General features: G+C 52.7%; 10 protein-coding genes across 10 annotated transcripts; 3 read left to right on the top strand and 7 right to left on the bottom strand.

The window, feature by feature from the left end:
- Positions 1-1441: 1441 nt before the first annotated feature.
- Positions 1442-1903, bottom strand: COCMIDRAFT_28893 (uncharacterized protein; the record flags this gene model as incomplete). The annotated part of the gene is made up of 1 exon (XM_007692811.1): positions 1442-1903. The coding sequence occupies one exon, from the start codon at positions 1901-1903 to the stop codon at positions 1442-1444; it is 462 nt and encodes a 153-aa protein (XP_007691001.1).
- A 1831-nt stretch (positions 1904-3734) lies between these two features.
- Positions 3735-4994, bottom strand: COCMIDRAFT_103388 (uncharacterized protein; the record flags this gene model as incomplete). Its single annotated transcript, XM_007692819.1, has 1 exon — positions 3735-4994. One exon carries the CDS (start codon positions 4992-4994, stop codon positions 3735-3737), a length of 1260 nt encoding a protein of 419 aa, XP_007691009.1.
- Positions 4995-5256: 262 nt separating this feature from the next.
- Positions 5257-7895, top strand: COCMIDRAFT_7943 (uncharacterized protein; the record flags this gene model as incomplete). The annotated part of the gene is made up of 3 exons (XM_007692806.1): positions 5257-5279; positions 5331-5726; positions 5774-7895. The coding sequence occupies 3 exons, from the start codon at positions 5257-5259 to the stop codon at positions 7893-7895; spliced, it is 2541 nt and encodes an 846-aa protein (XP_007690996.1).
- A 493-nt stretch (positions 7896-8388) lies between these two features.
- On the bottom strand, positions 8389-9656 carry COCMIDRAFT_103399 (uncharacterized protein; the record flags this gene model as incomplete). Its single annotated transcript, XM_007692820.1, has 2 exons — positions 8389-9555; positions 9612-9656. 2 exons carry the CDS (start codon positions 9654-9656, stop codon positions 8389-8391), a joined length of 1212 nt encoding a protein of 403 aa, XP_007691010.1.
- Positions 9657-10278: 622 nt separating this feature from the next.
- Positions 10279-10584, top strand: COCMIDRAFT_103392 (uncharacterized protein; the record flags this gene model as incomplete). Its single annotated transcript, XM_007692821.1, has 1 exon — positions 10279-10584. One exon carries the CDS (start codon positions 10279-10281, stop codon positions 10582-10584), a length of 306 nt encoding a protein of 101 aa, XP_007691011.1.
- Positions 10585-10776: 192 nt separating this feature from the next.
- COCMIDRAFT_103446 (uncharacterized protein) lies at positions 10777-11319 on the bottom strand (the record flags this gene model as incomplete). Its single annotated transcript, XM_007692822.1, has 2 exons — positions 10777-11039; positions 11112-11319. 2 exons carry the CDS (start codon positions 11317-11319, stop codon positions 10777-10779), a joined length of 471 nt encoding a protein of 156 aa, XP_007691012.1.
- A 595-nt stretch (positions 11320-11914) lies between these two features.
- COCMIDRAFT_103380 (uncharacterized protein) lies at positions 11915-13207 on the bottom strand (the record flags this gene model as incomplete). The annotated part of the gene is made up of 4 exons (XM_007692823.1): positions 11915-12716; positions 12762-12866; positions 12932-12950; positions 13009-13207. The coding sequence occupies 4 exons, from the start codon at positions 13205-13207 to the stop codon at positions 11915-11917; spliced, it is 1125 nt and encodes a 374-aa protein (XP_007691013.1).
- Positions 13208-13647: 440 nt separating this feature from the next.
- Positions 13648-14724, top strand: COCMIDRAFT_103396 (uncharacterized protein; the record flags this gene model as incomplete). Its single annotated transcript, XM_007692824.1, has 1 exon — positions 13648-14724. One exon carries the CDS (start codon positions 13648-13650, stop codon positions 14722-14724), a length of 1077 nt encoding a protein of 358 aa, XP_007691014.1.
- A 261-nt stretch (positions 14725-14985) lies between these two features.
- Positions 14986-16647, bottom strand: COCMIDRAFT_7948 (uncharacterized protein; the record flags this gene model as incomplete). Its single annotated transcript, XM_007692807.1, has 1 exon — positions 14986-16647. One exon carries the CDS (start codon positions 16645-16647, stop codon positions 14986-14988), a length of 1662 nt encoding a protein of 553 aa, XP_007690997.1.
- A 1071-nt stretch (positions 16648-17718) lies between these two features.
- COCMIDRAFT_103410 (uncharacterized protein) lies at positions 17719-18848 on the bottom strand (the record flags this gene model as incomplete). The annotated part of the gene is made up of 3 exons (XM_007692825.1): positions 17719-18254; positions 18333-18674; positions 18728-18848. The coding sequence occupies 3 exons, from the start codon at positions 18846-18848 to the stop codon at positions 17719-17721; spliced, it is 999 nt and encodes a 332-aa protein (XP_007691015.1).
- Positions 18849-19522: the final 674 nt, after the last annotated feature.

The following is a 19522-nucleotide window of genomic DNA, read 5'->3' on the forward strand; positions in this document are numbered from 1 at the left end:
ATCTATTTACTATAACATTACGTTTTTATAAATATTAAGCTATTATGTGGCGTTGTAAAGCCTCATTTTTGAGATCGCTGAGATGGTGTTCAGCGTGCACGAGATGAATCCGTGCACGAGGTGCACAGACACGTTATGTAAACAGAGAGTGAGTCCACAATCAAAACTCTATACTTCATTGATATCGAGTATGAATTGAGCACCCTTTGGAGATGAGGCAATCCATGTCAAACTTCGTCGTTGGCTACATTTTTGTATACGATACTATGAAAGTGATTTACCACATCAAGAGTCGTGGCGGATGGTAAAAGGGCCGCAATGGACTGACTTGGGCTCGTATCAACAGGAGTCTACCCAAATTCTTGCTCTCCATCTTTTTATCTCACACAATTCCAGCGCGAATAGAGAAAGAGGGCTATTTTGGGCTTCGTGAGCAGTATCGGCTCTGTGTAACGAGGATGGAAACATTAAGAATAAGTATATGATTGGAGCGACATATTCAAAATTTGGGGGACAGTATATGCTCGAAGTTTGCAGCAACCCCTAGTCAGATAAACGCCAATTGATCCTTCGCCCGCTGGTGCATGTATGAATCGCTGAATCGAGGACAAGCAAAAACGGGAGCGCAGATCGTTTCATTATCCACCGCCCTTTGTCCATATCTACTTCTAGAAGCAGACACCGCCGTTGTTCCCAAGACTTGAACAGCAGCCGCTGAATCGACTTTGGAGAAGGTTGAAATCTCCTCTCCTGGGGAAGACGCAGTTGCCAGTTGAGTTTTCAAAGTTCGCAGGCTCGCGAGCCTTTGTGCAGCAAGTTTCTCCGGATATTAGTGGGAGAGATCCTGATCCAACGCAGTAGCAGTTGTCGGTTGCTTAGACGCCGGGAGACTTGTCAGTTGAGGCGGTTCTTACAAATGTTCTTTTTGACAAGATGAGGAAAACGCACGGAGACTGTACTCGCGAGGAGTAGAATGCTGGCTGTGAGACTGAACTTCATGTTGAAATTTGATTACTGAAGACGGTGTAATGGAGCAGGGAAAAGAATATATATCACCTGTCAAACCATTGTCGCAGTAAAATGAATAAAGAACTATATGTGGCGAATTTTTAAACTTATATATATATATATATATATATATATACACTGCTAACACCATGTTACCTATATCTCCTATTCGCACGGTCACACATAAGTCGGAGGATTGCAGCAAGTAAGAATAGCTAGCTGTCAGGAAATGTCGCTAAATTTTGATTAAGTATGGCTATCTTACACAACTACTCACTTAGTTTACGACATTGAATCAAGAAAATAAGAAGGTAATACGAAGGGAGCGAATAAGAAAGCGGTAATACATTGCCCGAGCCAGCTCAAACACGAATGAATATTTTTCTCCGTTGCCGTGAGCGTCATAAATCAGACCAATTTCCATGACCGTCGTCTACTTGCGTCGTTGGAGAAAGTCCTTGGCTGAAGCCGTGACGGAATATCCGTTGAAAAGCCAGTCGTTTGAGTGTCGGCCTCTCCACGGATCGCTACCGCTAGTAGTTCTCCTGCCTGTATCCTGGAGAGTCGGTCTGGCGCTCTGTCCTGGTGGAGATGCTGGACCTGGCGAAGTGGTTGAGTTGGCGGTAGATGCATGTCGTGAGTGTGGTGGCATGGCTACGGGCGGCGACTTTTGTTGCCTGTCTGAAGGGGCGCCGCGAGAGCGACTTCGTGAGCGACCGCGGATTCGCGCTGTGATGGCGCCGAAGAAGGACTCTTCGGTTGGCGATGTTACCATGCGAGATGCTGGTGATGCTGGGGAGTAGGGTGGAGAGATTTGGCCCGATGATGATGATGTTTGCGAATCAACTGTGTTTGTGCGGATGGGAAGGGGCATGGTTTGAGTGTGTGAGGCCATGCTGGATACCACTATGTTGAAAAATGTAATAGCAGAGAGATACAAGCAGTGATGTTTATATTCGAGTTGATGGATCAGCCAAGTGTTGGCGCGGATAAATAAGATGACTGCAGAGGGGGAGTGTGAGGCTCAACATCAGGCCGTCGGCTGGATTTATAACCCGCCCTATGGTCCGCTCCTCAGTCCCTCTTTGTGTGTCCTCATTGCCGCTTGACTTGGCGCATATCGCAGCTCTGTCGAGGTGACGGTGACGCTTTGCACCCTCGAGCCCTTGCACCCAATCACAGGACGTGAATGGTGGGCGGGGCGGTAGAATCGCCCATGTTCCTTTGGAAAGCTCACCGACTCCCCACTTTCGAGCATCGGTCTAGAGACCCACAGTCGCACTGCAAAGCCAACACATCTAGACAAAGTGCCAGGGCGTCATGGGTGTGCCATTGCAATATAGGGCTTAGCGGCACGTCAATCACTGCGCATGGGATGCGACGGAACCACGATTTAGGGTCACCGGTTTTCAGGGATGCGCCCAGACTGTCCCACCACCATGGTTCCAAGTGTCCTTGGTGATTATTGATATTCACCTGCGCGGCTTGTTGCGTATGGACACTCGGATAGAGCGAGATTGTCCAACGACGTGTTACCAGTTGTTGCCGTGGTCTGTCACAAGCACACAAAGTCCTGCAGGACTCTGCCGTGCCGTGTCCTCGAGGACTGCGGATGCGCCTCAACATGCAAGTCGAGGGGATCAGGCGTGCCCGTACCAAAACATGCTCTCGAGTACCAAGCAACTTCCATGGAACCCGGCCACATCCTCAGCTCTGGCCCTCCGTTTTGGTTCTCACAAGACGCCTACTGTACAGTATCTCGGTCGACGACGACGACTATGGCGCGATACCCCGCATTTTTGCGACTCATTGTCTGCATCCACGACATCGGCCAGACCGACGTCTGGTGGTTTTGCAGCAAAGACATGGCGCCGTCCAAGTGCCAAGATGTGCACAATCAAGGCAGCAGACGCGAAACCACCACGCAACTTTATCTCGCAATATCCAATCTGAGGTGCATGGCGTCTGGGGATATCAAGGCAGCCATGGCTTCCGCGGCCCTAGCTTCCACGCAACCACAAAAACTTGCATGTTCTGGAAAATAAACTTTTGACAATAACGGATGACAAATGACGAATGCAAGGGTAAAAAATACTCAGGGGTCCAGAAAGCGGGCAAAGGTTGCAGTGTCGGTGTTGTTCTCGCTTCGCTTTCCGGAGCAAAAAAGTCATAACGTTGCAATCGAGAGAAGGATGTTATGCATCCTCCGGGAGTCGAACCCGGGCCAATTGCTTGGAAGGCAATTATCCTACCGTTGGACCAAGAATGCTTGATGGAAGTTTGCAAGATGTAATGATATATATTGCCTACAGGGGTTGCCGTCTTACTATCGCAATGCGACGGACTTCATCTCAGTCTTGGCGCACAGATTGCACTCCTCCCTACTGGCATCGAAGAATCAGGCTAGCACAACCGCCATCGTTCCTGACCCTGAACTCAACGTCACTGCGATGTTCATCCAAAGATCTATCCAATTTTTATCTCTATTCGTTCTACATCACCTAGAGGATGTGGGTATAATCTACAATAAGAAAAATTCAAGTCAAGATGACATGGTAATAGAAGATCACTAAACAAAATTCAATCTTCATACTTCAGTCCTGATGACAAGATCAGACCAAGCAATTCGCCCACTTCATTGATATCGAGCTTTTCAACGCCCATGCAATGCCTAAAATGATGCAAATTCGTATTTTCCATAGACCAATATAATCTCCACAAAGCCTTCACCATCCATACCGATTACCCGCCTCCCTCTTATTCCGGGCACTAGCAGCAAAATGGTCCTCGAGTGCATCCTTCTGCGTAGTCGCGACATTAACCAAGCTGCGAAGACTGTTCTTTCCAGTACCGGAAATGGACTTGAGCGGGTTGTGCGACACTGCCTCGCCCTGCTGTCGCAGCCGTTCGTTGTGTGCGTACTCCTCGTCGGTATTGAATTCGACTATCTTTGCGCCTGAGAAGTCTGGTCCACCGCGGCCCTTTTTGCCGAATAGTTGGCGCCGTTCGGCTTCCGAGAGATTGAGCTCTGAGGCAATGTTTGTGAGGCCGTTACCAGCTGAGGCGTTGGCAGATGGTGCTGCATACTGAGGGGTGTAGTTTGTCGAGTGTCCTTCAAAGGCTGCGTCGGGCACAGGCGCATCCTCGTCTTGTTCCGTCCCGTATAGTAGTGGTTGGTATTCTCCGTCAGATGGCGCCTTGGTTGCAGGCTGTGCACCACCCGATACGCCGAAAAGGGAAACTTTTGGCTTTTGCGGTTTTGTTTCTACAACGGGTGGTTGTGATGTCGATACTGCTGCGCTTGTTGGGCCGGCTGCCTCAGTTGATGCGAGCACTGGGCGAGGCGCTACTGGTTTCTTCTTCTTTCCCTTGCCCACAGACATGGGCACGAAACGCGGCGCCGCAGGTTTCGGTGCTTGCTGCGGCTCCGGCTCCACCTTTGTGTCTTGCGCTGGCAACGCCGGTTTTGTGTCAGGCTTTGCTTGTGACTTTGGAGGCGGCAGATTCAGCATGGCCCTGAAATCGTCCTTGTTCATCGGCTCCTTTTTGATTGGGTTCCCAGTCTCGTCATACTCCTCGGTATCTGCTCTTGGCTCCCGCTTAAAGGCAGGTTCAGCACCAGTCTTCAAGCTGATGCCTGACGCGAGCCCTTTGCCGAGTCCTCTGCTCCCAGATTTTGCGCCCTCCGCTGCTGCGATGGCATTCAGATTGGGCTTCTTTGGCGCAGGCAACATTGCATTGAAACCAGCAAACGACGAGCCTCCTCCCAGGCGCGGCTTTTTCGTAGGCGGCGCGTCTCCCTGAATGTCATCCTTGTCCTGTCGCGACTGCGATGCGCCTGGGAGGTTGACTTTGATTCGTCCTGGGTTGGATCGGTCGACGACTTTCTGAAAGGCGGGTTTCGAGGCGGGTTTGGCGGCGACTTGGGGCGCAGAGGGCGCCTCGCTGTCGGATTCCGAGTCGGAGTAACCAGCGAGGAGGTTCATGGTGTTGGGAGGGTCTTGGCGTGGAGTGAAGGTTGAGAGAGGGCTGTGGTCGGAAAGTTTACAGAACGATGAGATCACATCGGCGCGTCAACGGGTGCAGCAGCCAAGCCCAGCCAGGGTCCAGGTACATGCACATGCACTTCCCCACAGCCTCCACTTCTGCATCTCTGCCCATGGGCGTTTTATGATTCCCGTCAGCTGGTCTGAGCATACATAGCTTTCGATTCTGAGATGTTGATACCTTTACCCTGACCCTGCAACCATGTCCCTCCTTCAAAATGAAGAGTAAGCGGTCGTCCTCTTCGCGTCGCATCGCCAGCTGACTGACGTATGTAGTTTCGTGCTATACCAGCTTCGCACCGCCTACCTAGGCGCCATCAAGGACGGCGTGGGTGAGCGCCTGATCAATGTCGACTCGAGTGTTCTGAACAACCCAGCATTCCGTGCCGCTGGCTGGGTGCCCAATGCCTCCGACATCAAGCGCACCTACTCCCCACCGATCCCAACCGCCATCACCTCTGAGTACTTTCAAGCCCCGCGTTCGGCTGGCCTGAAGCCGCCCGAGGGTTTCGGAGACGATGAAGAAGAGGGCGGCATGGTCACGGGAGCCGGAAGTAACGACACTGTGGGGCCAACCTTGAACGCGAAGCGCAGACGGCGCAAGGAGCAGCTGGAGGAGGATGACAGTAGCGACCTCAGCGATGAGAGCGATGATGAGGATGACTCGCAAAGGTAGGCCGATATATTGCGCCGCGGCCTGTAAACTGACCAAGCTTCAGACCAGCCAACCTGATCAAGTTCACCAAGATGCCCCTACGCACCCGTTCTGGTTCGTCGCCCATGCGTGGGTCAGCACTGCGCAACGAGCTTGCAGAGGCCGGAGAAGGGCCTTCACTCATGATTACTTCACCGTCGCGCCCGCCGGAGGATATTCCACGTAGATCGTCTCTACCTACCGTCGAGTCGTCCAAAGGAAGGGCCAGGAGAGACACCATTACCAGCAGCGAAATGTCGTCAGAAAACGAGTTCGACAACTCGTCCTTCAGGAAGAGACGAGTTAAGCCTCGAAAAGCTGCTAGTGCGAACCACTCGCTTTCCCAACGGAAAGATGAGTATCAAGGAGACGCTGCTGGTTCGCGCGGTCGTTTGGAAGCGCTGGACGAAGGCGACGAGTCTGATGATTCTTTGACGTCTGAATTTTCTGGTTCTAACAGCAGCGCCTCCTTCATAGGTGTAGCCGGCGACCCTCTAGATTCTTCTCCCGCAGGCGGTGACCTTCCTACCATGCCTGGCTTGACGCCTTTCCAAAACATGTCTCCCAAGAAGAAGAAGAACGAGCCAGTCCAGCCGACGCTCCAGGCTCTGCCTCCACCACGACCAATTAGTTTTGTGCTGCCCGTGAGTGCTTTGACCCAAGCAATTCGGGCCAAGGAGCAGAAGCCGTCTGATCCCCTGCAACGTTTCGCTATGTGGAATGCTGCGAGTGAGGCTCAGCAAAACCCATTGTTTATCAAGTTATACTGTCCATTTTCTTCAAAACCATCCAAGCCTATAGAGCTGCTGATTAGGAAGTTCAACGACAAAGGAGAGGGACCTACGGTAGCAGAGGCTATTGGATATGCGTTGCACCGCTACCAGGAAGAGAAGCTGGAGCCGCCATTGACAGCTGAGCAGTTGAATGTCAACTGTTGGGTCATGCGCATGTACGACGACGGCGAGGTCGACGACGAATTCCCGCCGTTGACGAGGAACAAGCCACTGAAAGACTTTGCATCCAACAACGCTCGCGGAATGCGACCTCGTGCGAGGGACAAGCCTTGGGACGAGTTTGCGCTCGTTGCAGCGACCCAGCGGGAGTTTGGCGAAAACGAGAAGCTTACGCCCATCTACAGCCAGGAAGCTGCTAGTGCCGTTGTATCGCAAGGTGATGGTGCCGATGGCCAGGAAGAGAGCGAGGAGAAGAAGCCTGTAAAGCCCATGCCCAGCCGAGCTAAGAGCTTCCGAAATCCAATCACTGGCCCGTCTTTTGCACCAACAGCAACCCGTAAAGATACGAGCAATCTGGCAGATGTGCCAAAGGTGGCGCCATCGCATGCTGCTAGTCGTACTGGAGCCCCGAGGACAGTCAACATTCATTTCACTGACGAGAATTTCAACACCAAACACTTTTCACTGCCATGCACAACCGATACCTATATCGCTGATCTATTCGACCAAGTATGCCACGATCTCCAGCTCGAAAAGGGCCTCTACATCCTCAAAGTAAGCGGCAGCACCACTGTAGCACCACCCGACCGCACCGTAGAAGCCCTAGACACACGCATGGATCTAGATCTCGTGCGCCGCCGCTTCGTAGGCGACGGCGTCTTCGGCCTCTCAGGCTCACCAGGCTCCTCGTCCCCCAATGCACCCCTCATCATCAGCACGGGCGGCGCCCCCAAGAAGACCAAAAAAGGCGACCGCACCCACGCCGCCGTCTCCGGCGCAGGTCTCTTACACCCCCTCGCCCGAACCGGCGACTCGGGCGCCCTCGCCCTCTCAACAAACAACTACTACCGCCGCTACGCCGTCCTCCGCAAACAACCCATGTCCTTTGCCTCGTCCACGTCACGCATCATCGCTCTCGACAACGAGTACATCCACATTATGCCCGGCGAATCCAAAACCGGTGCTCGCGGCGGCTTTGGTGTCGAGGCTCAGGGCAAAACTACCACTGTCCATTTTAGCAGCGTCGTGGGCAGCAAGGTGTCTAAGAAACACCCCAAGATGTTCAGGGTTATTGTGTTCAAGGAGAGGGAGACGAAACGGTATGATTTTGAGGCGCAGAGTAATGATGAGGCGATTGAGATTGTAAGGGAGATTAAGAAGGGAGTGGAGCGGTTTCAGGAGGGGATTGTATAGGTCGGTGAGATGGTGATTATTTGGGGCTGAAGTTTGGTCTTTTTTTTTGGTCGCTGCTCTCTTTTTTTTTACAAAGTTGGGTATAGACGATGGCAAATTCTTTTTTTTGCAATGGGGAGGGGAAGGTCGATGACGATATCGGGACGGTTATCTTTTTTTTGGGCGGGGGAGAGGTCGGTGTTTGGGACATTGCTAGCATTTATTCCAAAGTTTAACGAGAGATACCAAGGATTATGTAGATTCCTGTCTTTTGTTCATTTCTTGGACATTACATACTCACAGAAAAAAACATACATATATATACATAAAAGCACGATGTATATGGGAAAAAAAAGATGGCAACTCTTCTCGGACCGAGAAATAGATATATAAAGTTCAGAGTTTATATTCACATCAACCCTCCAAAAAAATATATACATGGAAGAAAGGATAGTAAGATAAATAACTATTATTCCCAGCGTTTCAAAAAAAAAAAAGTCTCATACCTCATTTTCTACCGCCCAAAATTAAATTCATCCGCACCATTCTTCCATTTTGCAAAAATCTCAACAGGAAACTGCTCAGCAAGATGCGCGTATCCCACCGGTCCGGGGTGAAGATAATCACCGCTATCATACTGGGGCGCTAGCTGACTAGGAATCTTAGGATCAGCCAGAAACTTGTCGAAATCGACAACGGCATCAAAGACGCCGCTGGTACGGATGAATTCGTTGATGCGCTGCCTCGTCTTTTCGCGCTCGGGGTTCGAGTAGGGCTGGCCGGTGAAGTTTGAGGGAGCGCTAAAGGGCGTGATGGTTGCGCCGAAGACGGGGATGCCGTGGGCGTGGATAAGAGAGACCATTTGCTTGTAGGCTTGGACGAGGGAGGCGTAGATTTGGTTTTGGACGTCGGGGGTGGGAGGAGCACTGCCAATGTCGTTTACGCCCTCGAAGATCATGGCGTACTTGACGCCGGGGTGGGCGAGGACGTCGCGGTCAACACGGCCAAAGGCATTGGGACCGAGGCCGTCTGCGAGAATACGGTTTCCGCCTGCGGCGAGATTGCCGACGGAGATGGACTTTGTGGCTGGGTTCTTCTGGAGGCGGGCGAGGAGGAGATTTGGCCATCGGTCGTTCTTGTTGGTGGTAGAGCCACGGCCGTCCGTAATGCTGTCGCCAATAATGAGGAGAGAGCCGACGTTTTGTGGGACCCAGGCTTCGATCGATGAGATGAAATACCAGTGTGCTGCTGACTGTGTCGCTGGGTTGGTAATGGCCAGACTTGGCGCGCTGACGGCGTTGCCAAATTGCCACCAGCTGGTTGTCCGGGATCCTGGATGGCTGGTGATGCTGTTTGTCCTCTGACCAGCCGCAAGATACATGGTTACGGTAATGACTTGTTGTGCCTTGATTGGGAAGTTGATGGGATCCGATACAGCGAGTGCGCCGTTGGGGACACTGATTCCATCTTCACCGCCAAAGGTGACCTTTTGAAGCGTCTGAGGCTGGATGTCGTAGATACCAGCGGTCTGGTTTGCGGGAAGTGCGACTGTAACTGCAGTGATGGGGAGATTGGAGCCACCAAAGACGTTTGTGAATTTTAGGCGGATCTGATTGGCGTCGGTGGTCACGTAGAGCGTCTGACGAACGGTACTGTTGACGAAGACGGCGCCAGTTTGGTTCTGTACGAGCTGTGTTAGAACGCTATACACAGCTACATATAACAAAGTATACGTACAAACGGTGCTGGTGGTAGGTTTGCTGGCTCAGTAAGCTGGGGCATTGTTGCAAATGCATCGACCCAGTGGCCACCGGAAGGATTGGGGCGGATGCTGGGCTTGGTTTGTCTACTGTCGATTGCATCGCAGTGAACGGATACTGCAGCGCCCGCGAGGAGCACTGCCAGCTTTGAGAAGATCATCTTGACTTGATCACTCTGTAATCGACAATGGTAAAGAATGACGACTGTACAAGCAGACCCGGGAGCCAGGACACGAGCATATTTAATACTTGACGGAAACACCTAAATTACGGATGTCTGGGGAAACCCATCGAGCTAGACAGGAACATTAAGGCCCATTGAGGATAGCACACGAACCGATCTACGGCCTGTTCCTGAATAGGCATACATGCGGGCGTCACATTGTGGGGTTTGGTGGAGAGAGCGGATAAATTGGAGAGGCCGAAGAAAGTTGGTTGGTGGGCAGGAGGCTCTTTACCCATCGGTTGCAAACCGTGTAAACTAAATACACGACCGTGGCTTACAGGATCTTTAAGACTCGGATATAATTATTCCGTCAGTACAAGTAGGTAAAAAGAAGGCTGAAACAAGGAAAATCGTGTATCCGTATTCATTGGTATCGTATCAATCAAGGTAAACAGAACAAGACAACGCCGCCCATGCAATGCAATTGAAGAAACTGTTCCATCGGCCTGCAAAAGGGCCGCCCGGTGCCGTGGCACTTGCCTTGTGCGTAGGCCCGGCAAAAGATCGCATTTGGTCAAAGAGGCGCCCGGAAGCAAGTAGCGTGGCGCATAAATCAAATGTGGGGCTTGGCGTCACTCACATTGATGATGTTCTATTGCAACGCGCGAATGAGCCTCATCTGGTGGAAATTGTAAGGGTTGGCGTGAACCAAGGGCAGCATGGCAAATCTACATGTTTGCACCTAATGACCTCGTGGGAGTGGAGAACCACTAGGCAGAGTTGAGATGCGAGTGGGTGGTGGCGCGCGCCCATAGTAGTCGAATGGCAAACAGGGAAGCCGAAAGGACCCGCAGGGCAAACGGGAGGCTAGCAGCTTCTTTCTAGGCGACGGCATACATGACGTCGACGGGTGAGGCTGCAGCGAACGGCACGCTTGTGCGCAGAGAGCAGTACGGCATTAACGTCTCTGTTTGGCTCAAAAGTCGTCGTCGCTGTCGGCCTTTTTCTTTTTCCGGCTCGACGTCTTCTTCTTCTTACCGTCGACTTCCATGCTGTCGGCCTCGCTCTTGTCGGGCGCATCGGCGACTTTTGAGACAATCTCGTTGAGGAAGTCGAAGCGGTCTGTCTTGGTAATTGCCTGCTTGAGGTGGATGGAGCCGACGCGCTTCGAGTTGCGCGACTTTGCCTCGGCGGCAGCCTTTGTGACGAGGGAGATCATGAAGAGCTCAAGGGCTTTTGCTGGGGGCGCGTTAGCAGAATCCTGGCGCGGGCAAGCATGAGGTGGGGGAGGGGAAAGGAGGGGACACGTACAAACAACAACGGGTGTGACCTGAGCGACCTTTCCGACGTCATCATCGGCCTGCATAATGCGCTTTATGCGCGCGACAGGAAAATGATTCTTGATGGTGATGTGGTCGGTGTTGGGCAGGTCTGGGACTGCAGACATTTGCGGGAGCGACGCGTCGGGGATGTAGTCTGCATCGTGCATGGCGTCCCCGCTGGCGAGATGGCGAGGCATGGGGCTCTGCAGCATAGAGTGGGCGGTGTTCTGGGGCGGTGGCGGGTACTGGTGGTGGTGGTGGTGATGCTGCGGGTGGTGGTAGTGGTGCTGGTGGTGGGCGTCGAAGGAAGATAAATCTGGCGGCTGCAGTGGAGCCCAGGGCATAACGACAGGGGGCGGGCGCGAACTATGCGGGCGGTGAAATGCTTTTCTGCCACTGTGCCAGTCGTCACTTCCGCGCGAGGGCGGGGCATCCACCGCGCTTTATCTGCTCAGGGCGCCTTCCCGCCAAGACAATGTGGTGCGTGCTTCCAGCTCCCCTGCGCCCGCACCATTGATCAACTGCTACTCTATCCCCTCCTCTTCCCTTTCCTCCCCCAGTGGATGACGATAACGAGCACGCCAGAGACCATGGCCGCGACTCCGCGTACACAGTAGGCGTCGCGGTGCCTGCCTCTGCCCGCAACGACGAAACCCGCCCAGGGCATACCCCACGGCTGCGGTTGATCGGCGCGCACAAGCAGGCGTCGCTGAGGCTGTAATTACTTGATCTAATCTGACACTATACAAGCCACGTACAATACACTCTATACAGTACATACCCGCGCCCCCCTCAGCCATCCTTGGTGATGCTGTCGTCCTCCTTGCGCCCTTCTCTGTGAGGCCCCTCGCGCAACCATGTCGTCGCAAGGCTGTTCTTTGGATCATCCTCAGGGTACCCGCGCTGCCGCCGTACATCGACCACCGCCTGCCGTACGCGCCTTGTGCACTCTTTGCGTATCTCCACGGCTTCTTTCGAGTACTTGAGCGAATCGTTGAGTACCCCGGCCGCCAGCCGCTCGCCCTTGGCTTGTTCCTTCGCCTGAAGCTGCTTCCACCGCCTGCGCAAGTCACCAAACACCTCTTCCGTATCGAGCTTTTCTCCAAACGTCACCCGCACGTTCTGAAATGGTCGTGGGATGAATCGTGGAAACGTGCGTGTCTCGTGCATGATGTTGTCGAAACCCTCGACGAAAATGGGCACAACGTCCGGCATTGGCTCGCTCTCCAGTATCAGTCGCGACACACCCCACTTGAAGTAGCGCATGATTCTCTGCTCGCTCTGGTGGATCATGCCCTCTGGAAAAATGTGAACCCACGCATGTCGCCGGTTTCTGTACGCCGAGGGTGCGGGGAACGTGTCGTGGCCATTGGTAGAGAAGGTAAGGTGTCCGCCGCTAAAGGGATCAATAAGGTCTGGGCTCTTGAGTGATGTCGCGGGCTTCTCTGGAGGGTCTTGTTCGTGCAGAAAAGGTCCGCACGACAACAGGCGGATCGCTTGCGTTATGGTGGGCTGGAAAAGGCCGCCGTACTGCGAATGCGCAGAGCGATGCGTGGGGAGAACTTGGCCGAAAGTGAAAAAAGTTGACAGCCCTCTGTCCTCCGTTAGCTATGCGACGGGCCATGAGCGGCAAACGTACTTATTTGTGAAGCACAAATCGTAACTCCCAAGTCCCCAACGCAGATTGTCCGGGTTGAACATGTAGCTGAGGGGAAGAATGCCCCATAGGATCGGATCGTCCATTCTGTCCCAACTGCATGAGCACAGTGCTTTGTCTTGCAAGATCAATGCTGTGGCAAACGTACGTACACGGAGATGTGGTTCGAAACTGCGAGGACAATTAGCACAAGCACATGGTCATGCAATTGGCTTCCTCGAATGCATACCAGTAATCAGTCCCCTCTCCCTCTTTGCAGGGTCCTCTCTCTCGTCGAGCAGCTGTAGAAACTCGTCCATGCCGTGAGTCTCGACTTTGCTCAGCCCAGCGAGAAACCCTTTGCACAAAAGCCCCACGGCGCCCATTGTAATCATGGAAGCAGCGCGCCATGGCCCACTGGGCGCCTCTGGCTGGTCCTCTGGTCGCATTGCGAGTGTTGTAGATCAAAGAATGCCATGTGCAGATTTCGCGTCCAGCAGGTGAGCAACAGCCTTGCACCCCAACGTCACTGGCCGCCTGGCCGCCAGGAACCAGGCAATTTTGGTGACAGGGATTCCGGCAAGGCGGTCGGCACGTGCAGCCGCTGGCTGGCTCTTCGTTCCCCGACCCTTCTCAGCTCTCCTACACTACCCGATCCATGTCAGCATTTCGACATCTCAACATCTTTTCGCCGTCTTGCCGCTTCTCCCGTATCAATATCGCCTGAACTAAGTATACCACGCAGTACCTGGTAGACTCAAGCTTGGCACCAACACACGTGACCAACTGCAAGCGCGTCGCAAACTAGTCCTACATGGGTGTGAGACGCGCTTTGCCATTATCAACCATTTGCCTCTACTCCTAACCACTTGTCTCACATCGCCTCAACATGCCACCGCCAAAGACTGTATTCACATCATATGAGCGAAACTCGCTCAAGGATAGATGGGGTTCGCAATCAACGCGCCTCACACGTGATTCATTCCTGCCATTCGGCTCCTGCCAGCTCTGTCTTCTTCCATCAGTAGATCCAGTATGCTGTTCTCAAGGCGACCTCTTTTGTCGAGAATGTGCCTTGACGAATCTATTGGCGCAAAAAAATGAGATGAAGCGGCTGGAAAAGCTCAATGAGCGGCAAAAGCTCGAAGAAGAGGAGAACAAGCTGCGCGAGGAAGAGGAGGCCAGGCTGCGAGCGGTAGAAGAGTTTGAGCTGGTTCAGCAGGGGCTCTCTGTCAAGGCGGGATCATCAGCAAAAATGGTGGGAAGAGAGGGAGGCAAGATTGTGGTGGAAGAAGAGCAGGACCCCAAAGCAGCTGGTCACGGCAGAGGCACGAAGCGAAAGTTTGAAATTGACGAGGAGGAGCTGAAGCGCATTGCGAACGAGGAACAGCGAAAAGCAAAGCGTAACCTCGACGAAGAACGCAAAGCTGCAAAAGGCCATCTCCCGAGTTTTTGGGTACCAGGCGAGACACCTGATCAGCACCACAAGACTGCTGAAAAGGCGAAGAACACGCCCATATGCCCATCCAGCTCCCCCGACCAGCCTCACAGTCTATCCCTCAAAGGGCTCACGAGAGTTCATTTCCATGAAGAGAAGTCTACTGAGACCGGCAAGCCGGTGCGCACATGTCCGAGCTGCCAAAAGGCGTTGTCAAATAGTACAAAAGCCATGCTTGCTATTCCTTGCGGCCATGTCCTTTGCAAGCCTTGCGTCGACAAGTTTCTCAAGCCAGAACATCGTCATCACCGCGATGCGCATGACGATGCGCCAGAACCAGATTCGATACATTGCTACGTCTGCGATGCCGATCTTAGCGCCGTACCGGATACCAAGGAGGGGAAGAAGAAGAAAAAGAAGGAGCAGGCGCCTAAGCCGGGATTAGTCGAAATTCGGAGTGAAGGCACAGGGTTTGCAAGTGGTGGAAAAGCCATGGTCAAGAGAGAGGGTGTTGCTTTCCAGGTCTAGGGAGTGGAAGAATTCGAAAGAGTTAGTCGTTGGTAATGAATATCATCATGTCCTAGGCGGATTTAATCCTCATCGAGTCACATCACCCAACGGGATAGAATACAACTCTAGATTCCGACTTTCACCGAGTCAGCCCTGATGCCGTGGACCATGTGGTTAATAGAGATGGATGGATATTATGATTTCACATGAACAAAATCTTATTTACAGTACATTCTCCAGATATGTTTGCTACTACATATACAGCTCCACGTAGCATAATCAGTCAAACACGCTCCCACGGCTCCACTTACTCGCCCTCCTTACCCTTTTGCCAAATACATAGAAGACAAAAGGCACAGGAATAAGAAGCGCTGCAAACCCGCCCGTGATGGAACTAGCTGGCCCAACACCAAGATTGTGGTACAATGGCGTAACAACTAGCGGAAATGCACCGGCGAACACACTGCGCAGAAATGTGTTTGCCGCCACTGCGCTCGCTGCGTACAGCGTGAAGGTATCGACGAGGTAGTTGAGCGCAGCCTGGAAAATGGTAAAGAAACCTGTACCCATTAGCACGAGGCCAATGACTGGTGCGATCCAATGGAACTTTGGGTCCGCAGTCCATCCCATGATAAATTGGCCTGCGGAAAAGAGGACGGAACCGAGCATCATGGGCGGCAAGCGGGCTTCAGGAACGGCCCTGTCGCCAGCCGCATGATACACTTTGTTGTAGAGAATCTGATTGTAAGCGTTGATGCTGCATCCGATGATTGCGCCGACCAAGATGCCTAGGAAAGGCAGTGTAGCATTGACTGCAGGCCAGCCCCTTATTTCGCCAAAGATGATCGGGATGCCGCCAAGTTGCATGTACAAGATTCCGTAGCAGAAGCTCGCATAGAGCGCGACGAGGAAGCAAATCGGCGTGGTAAGCAGCTGTATTGGGCGAAGCAAGAACTTCTTCGAAAGCTCCTTGATACTGACATCCCATTCCTCGAACTTGGTATGCAACGCCCAGTTCCCCGTCTCATGTCGGAGGCGCCGCGCCTTGTACACAAGCAACTTGGGCGGATAGCATTCATCGATAAATACAACATCGATGACCAGCGTCGTCGCCTGCAGAATCCCCGTAAAATACTCCGTCCACCGCCATCCCAGTGACGGATCCGCCACAAATGCCGCAGACACAATAGGACCTAAACATGGGCCTCCGACGACTGCCATCGCATACCCTGCCATGGCCATGGCCCGCCACGCCGGACTATACAAGTCCCCCAGCACACCCCCCGTATTCGTCACGGGCGCGCTAGCAAAAAACGCTCCAAAAAACCGCGTAATCATCAGCGTCTGGAAATCTTTTGCTACCGCGCTGCCAAAGCTAAAACACATAGCTACGAACATTGGCGTGAGCACTGCGATCCGCCGGCCATACACTTCAGACAACGGTGCCCATAGCAGCGGGCCCAGACCAAATCCAAATAGGAAAATCGTAGTACCCAGCACGGCTACTTGGTTGCCTACATGAAACTCTGCGGCTATTTGTCGGGTGCCTGCAGAGTACGCGGATGAAGCCCAGGTTGCGCTCATGGTGGTGAAACCGTACATGAGTGTTGTCAGGACTTTCTTTTTCGTAGGCCAGTTGATGGGGCGGTAGGGGTCGTCTTCGCCGTCAAAGTCGACGAGGACATCTGCGGCTGTGGGTTGGTGTGCTAGTGGGTGCGTAAATGGTGCGATGTTTGGTCGGGTCCGGATTCGCGAGAGGATGGTGTCTCGACGGGATATTGTGCGATTTAGGCCAGTGCTTGTTGCTGGTCCTGTTCGTAGTTGGCTGCGTCGACTACGGGAGCGGGAAATGCTTTCTGCTAACTCTCTTCGTGTGGGTCGGTGTCCGTCGTTGTGGGGGTCGTACATGTCCCATTCAGTATCGGTGGATATGGTTGACATTGTTGATGCGCTTCTTCGTCTGGTCCTGGATTTTCTTCCGCTCTCGAGATCCATGCTTGCGCTGGATAGTGATGACGCAGTTTCGTCTCGAGATTTTTCTCTTTCAGGATCCATTGTATCAATCGTGTTATGCTATGGCGTATCACTGAAGATAGGAATTTAGGAATTCTATGTCTCTGATTCTACTCAATTGGTCTTGTTATAAGCAGCGATGGGTGAATAATCGAGCACCCAGCCCACAATTTATCATCCATGACCGAGATTCTCGCCATCAACGGACATAGACATCTCGGGTAAGTGTGACGTCAATTCCGCTTGCTAATCTGTTGGTCTAGCCTGAGCTGGTATAGTATCTTCATGACCATTCGCGTCGCCGTTATTTCCGTCAGGCTCGGAAAATTCTCCAGGATATGTAACTCGTAGACGTGCTCGTACGAAGATGAAGAAGAACAAATATTTCGGTATAGACGGAAAGGAGGGTTTCTAAGCAACGGAAAAGCAGTCTCTGGAAAGTAGTACTTGTGGAGAAGCAGTCCTTACTACGGAAAAGTAGTCGCTGGAGAGTAAATATTGACAACCATCATACCTTGAACGCTGCATACTTCACTTGGAAGCCCGAATCCGGTCAAAATAAGATATGTGTATTGAAAATGATAGATCCAAACACCCCTCAGCAGAAAAGATAACACAAGTCCGTGCTGGCAGTGTTCGCGCCACAACACCAAAATGACGTAACCTTGATAGTTCCAAACATCTTTTCAGCTGTGTATCTCGACCAAACTCAATCGTCTCAAACAATGTTCTATGTAAATAACTTCTTCACTTTCAGAGAAGCGACCACACGGGTCGCATGCTGATACTCCAATGTGTGCTCGATTTTTTAAAGCTATTGGTCAGCGCGGTGATAGGCTCAAGTTAGACACAGCAAAAGCGCAATGCTCCACAGACTACTCGAACGAAAAAGTCACCACATATAAAACAACAGATATCGCATTCCGGTAGTAGTACTAGTAATACTATCGATTCACACAAAGTCTTACCCCACATCCTTCCTACTACTCACAATCCCCCTCACAAAGCCCCCGGCGAACTCGCCACAATCTGCGCCGCAACCTCACAATCCTCACCCTGGGGCACCACGGCCCCATAGCCCACATTCTGCGCACAAGCCGTAAACCCATACACGCCCTTGTAAAACCCACTACCATCTGGACTCGCCCTCTGCAGCACCGCCGTCAACGGATCCACACTCGCCGACGGCCCCAACGTCACATTGCCCGTCCGGTACGTCGGCACCGCCGTGGCATTCGTAAAGTAAAACGTGCTCCTCTGGCATTTGGGGTTCAGCAAACTTTGCGTATTGGCCAGGATCCAGGGCTGATTCAAGATGCGTTTCCACTGCGCCAGTGTGTATCGTGGTGACGCTTGGTTGGGCTCGTTGACGAACTTTAGGTCGATGGCTTCGGAGTAGATGCCGGGTCCGCTGGCCGGGTTGGGGGCTTGTGCCCATTTGGAGTTTATGCCCAAGGAGCCGTCTGAGTAGGATTGGAAGGGCGAGGAGATGGGGATGAAGGCGCCGATGCGGAAGAGGATGCCTGCTATGGTTGCTGTTGGGGTGCGAGTTAGTAAGGTGGGGATGGAGAGGAAGAGAGAAGAGGAAGGGGGGGGCAGATGGGGAAGCGTACCGACTACGGAAGGAATGATGCCGGCGACGTAGGCTTGGGTGACGTCGTCGACGCCTGCGATGTAGTTTACGAGGGGTACGCTTAGGGGGGTTTGGGAAGACCCGATTCCGACGTAGGGGATTAGGGAGCCCGCGAACATTAGGCCTGTGGCGATTTGGAAGCTGTCTTGTCGGATGTCGTTGGTCATGCCGGCTGAGGCGACGACTGGGTGCATTCCAGCGGGGAAGTTGAGGGATGCTGGGACAGGCAGGAGGTTTAGGCCGCCGAGGTTGAAGAGGGCGGGGAAGGCTTGTTGGAGGGCTTTTTTGACCTCTTCTTTGGGGACGGGGACGAGGAACCAGTCTGAGGATGTGTTAAATTTTGCTGTTCTTGGATATGACGTGGAGACTACGAACTGTTTGTGAATGACTGTGTCCGATCCTGTGGGTTGTAAATAGCGACTTCATTCGGACATATGGCGCTCTGTCCCGCAACGAGACTCGCAGCCGCAAGCAAGATCTGGAGGAACCGTGCCATGTTCTCTCTACTTGGTCTTGTTTTTGATCTGAGATGCCAAATTGTGAAAAAAAGCGCATCGGGCTCCCCCCCTTAATATACCCCCAAGCTACACTACAGCGCCGCCACCTTGCCCATCCCCATCTCCATCTCCATCTCCATCTCAGCTCAGCTGTTAGTACATCATCATGTGCAGAGCCCGTGCTCCATCACCGAACCAACCATCTTAGTCAAAAATAGTCCATCGATCGCGTCTGGCGCGGGCCCTCCCGAGCTTCTTCGTAGATTCGATCTACATCACGACTATCGATTGTGGCGCTCACCACACGGCCAATCCCCCTTGCTGTGAACCCGCCAGCCCATCATCGGTCACACGACTATCGAATAGCATCCTTCGATTTGATTCGGGTACGAGACCCGATCGTTGCTAGAACGGGGCGTTTTTTTTTAGTTTGGACTTCCACTGTCGTCGTTTGTACAACTACAGCTGAGCCGAACATCGTGATTCGCTTCTTCATTTACTTTCTCAACGCCACACGTTGAACCGAGATGTATTGTCTTGGCATTTGGGCGTCTCCCCTCCCGCATGTTTGTCCAGCTGTTGCGATTGGCGCATTGTTATTGCACCACAGATCTTGCAGCCATCTTTGTACCTCCGCGTGGTCGTGCGCCATGTGCGGGATGGAGGGGGGGAG

This window comes from Bipolaris oryzae, assembly GCF_000523455.1.
Source record: "Bipolaris oryzae ATCC 44560 unplaced genomic scaffold scaffold_142, whole genome shotgun sequence".
In the NCBI taxonomy this organism is placed as follows: Eukaryota; Fungi; Ascomycota; class Dothideomycetes; order Pleosporales; family Pleosporaceae; genus Bipolaris; species Bipolaris oryzae.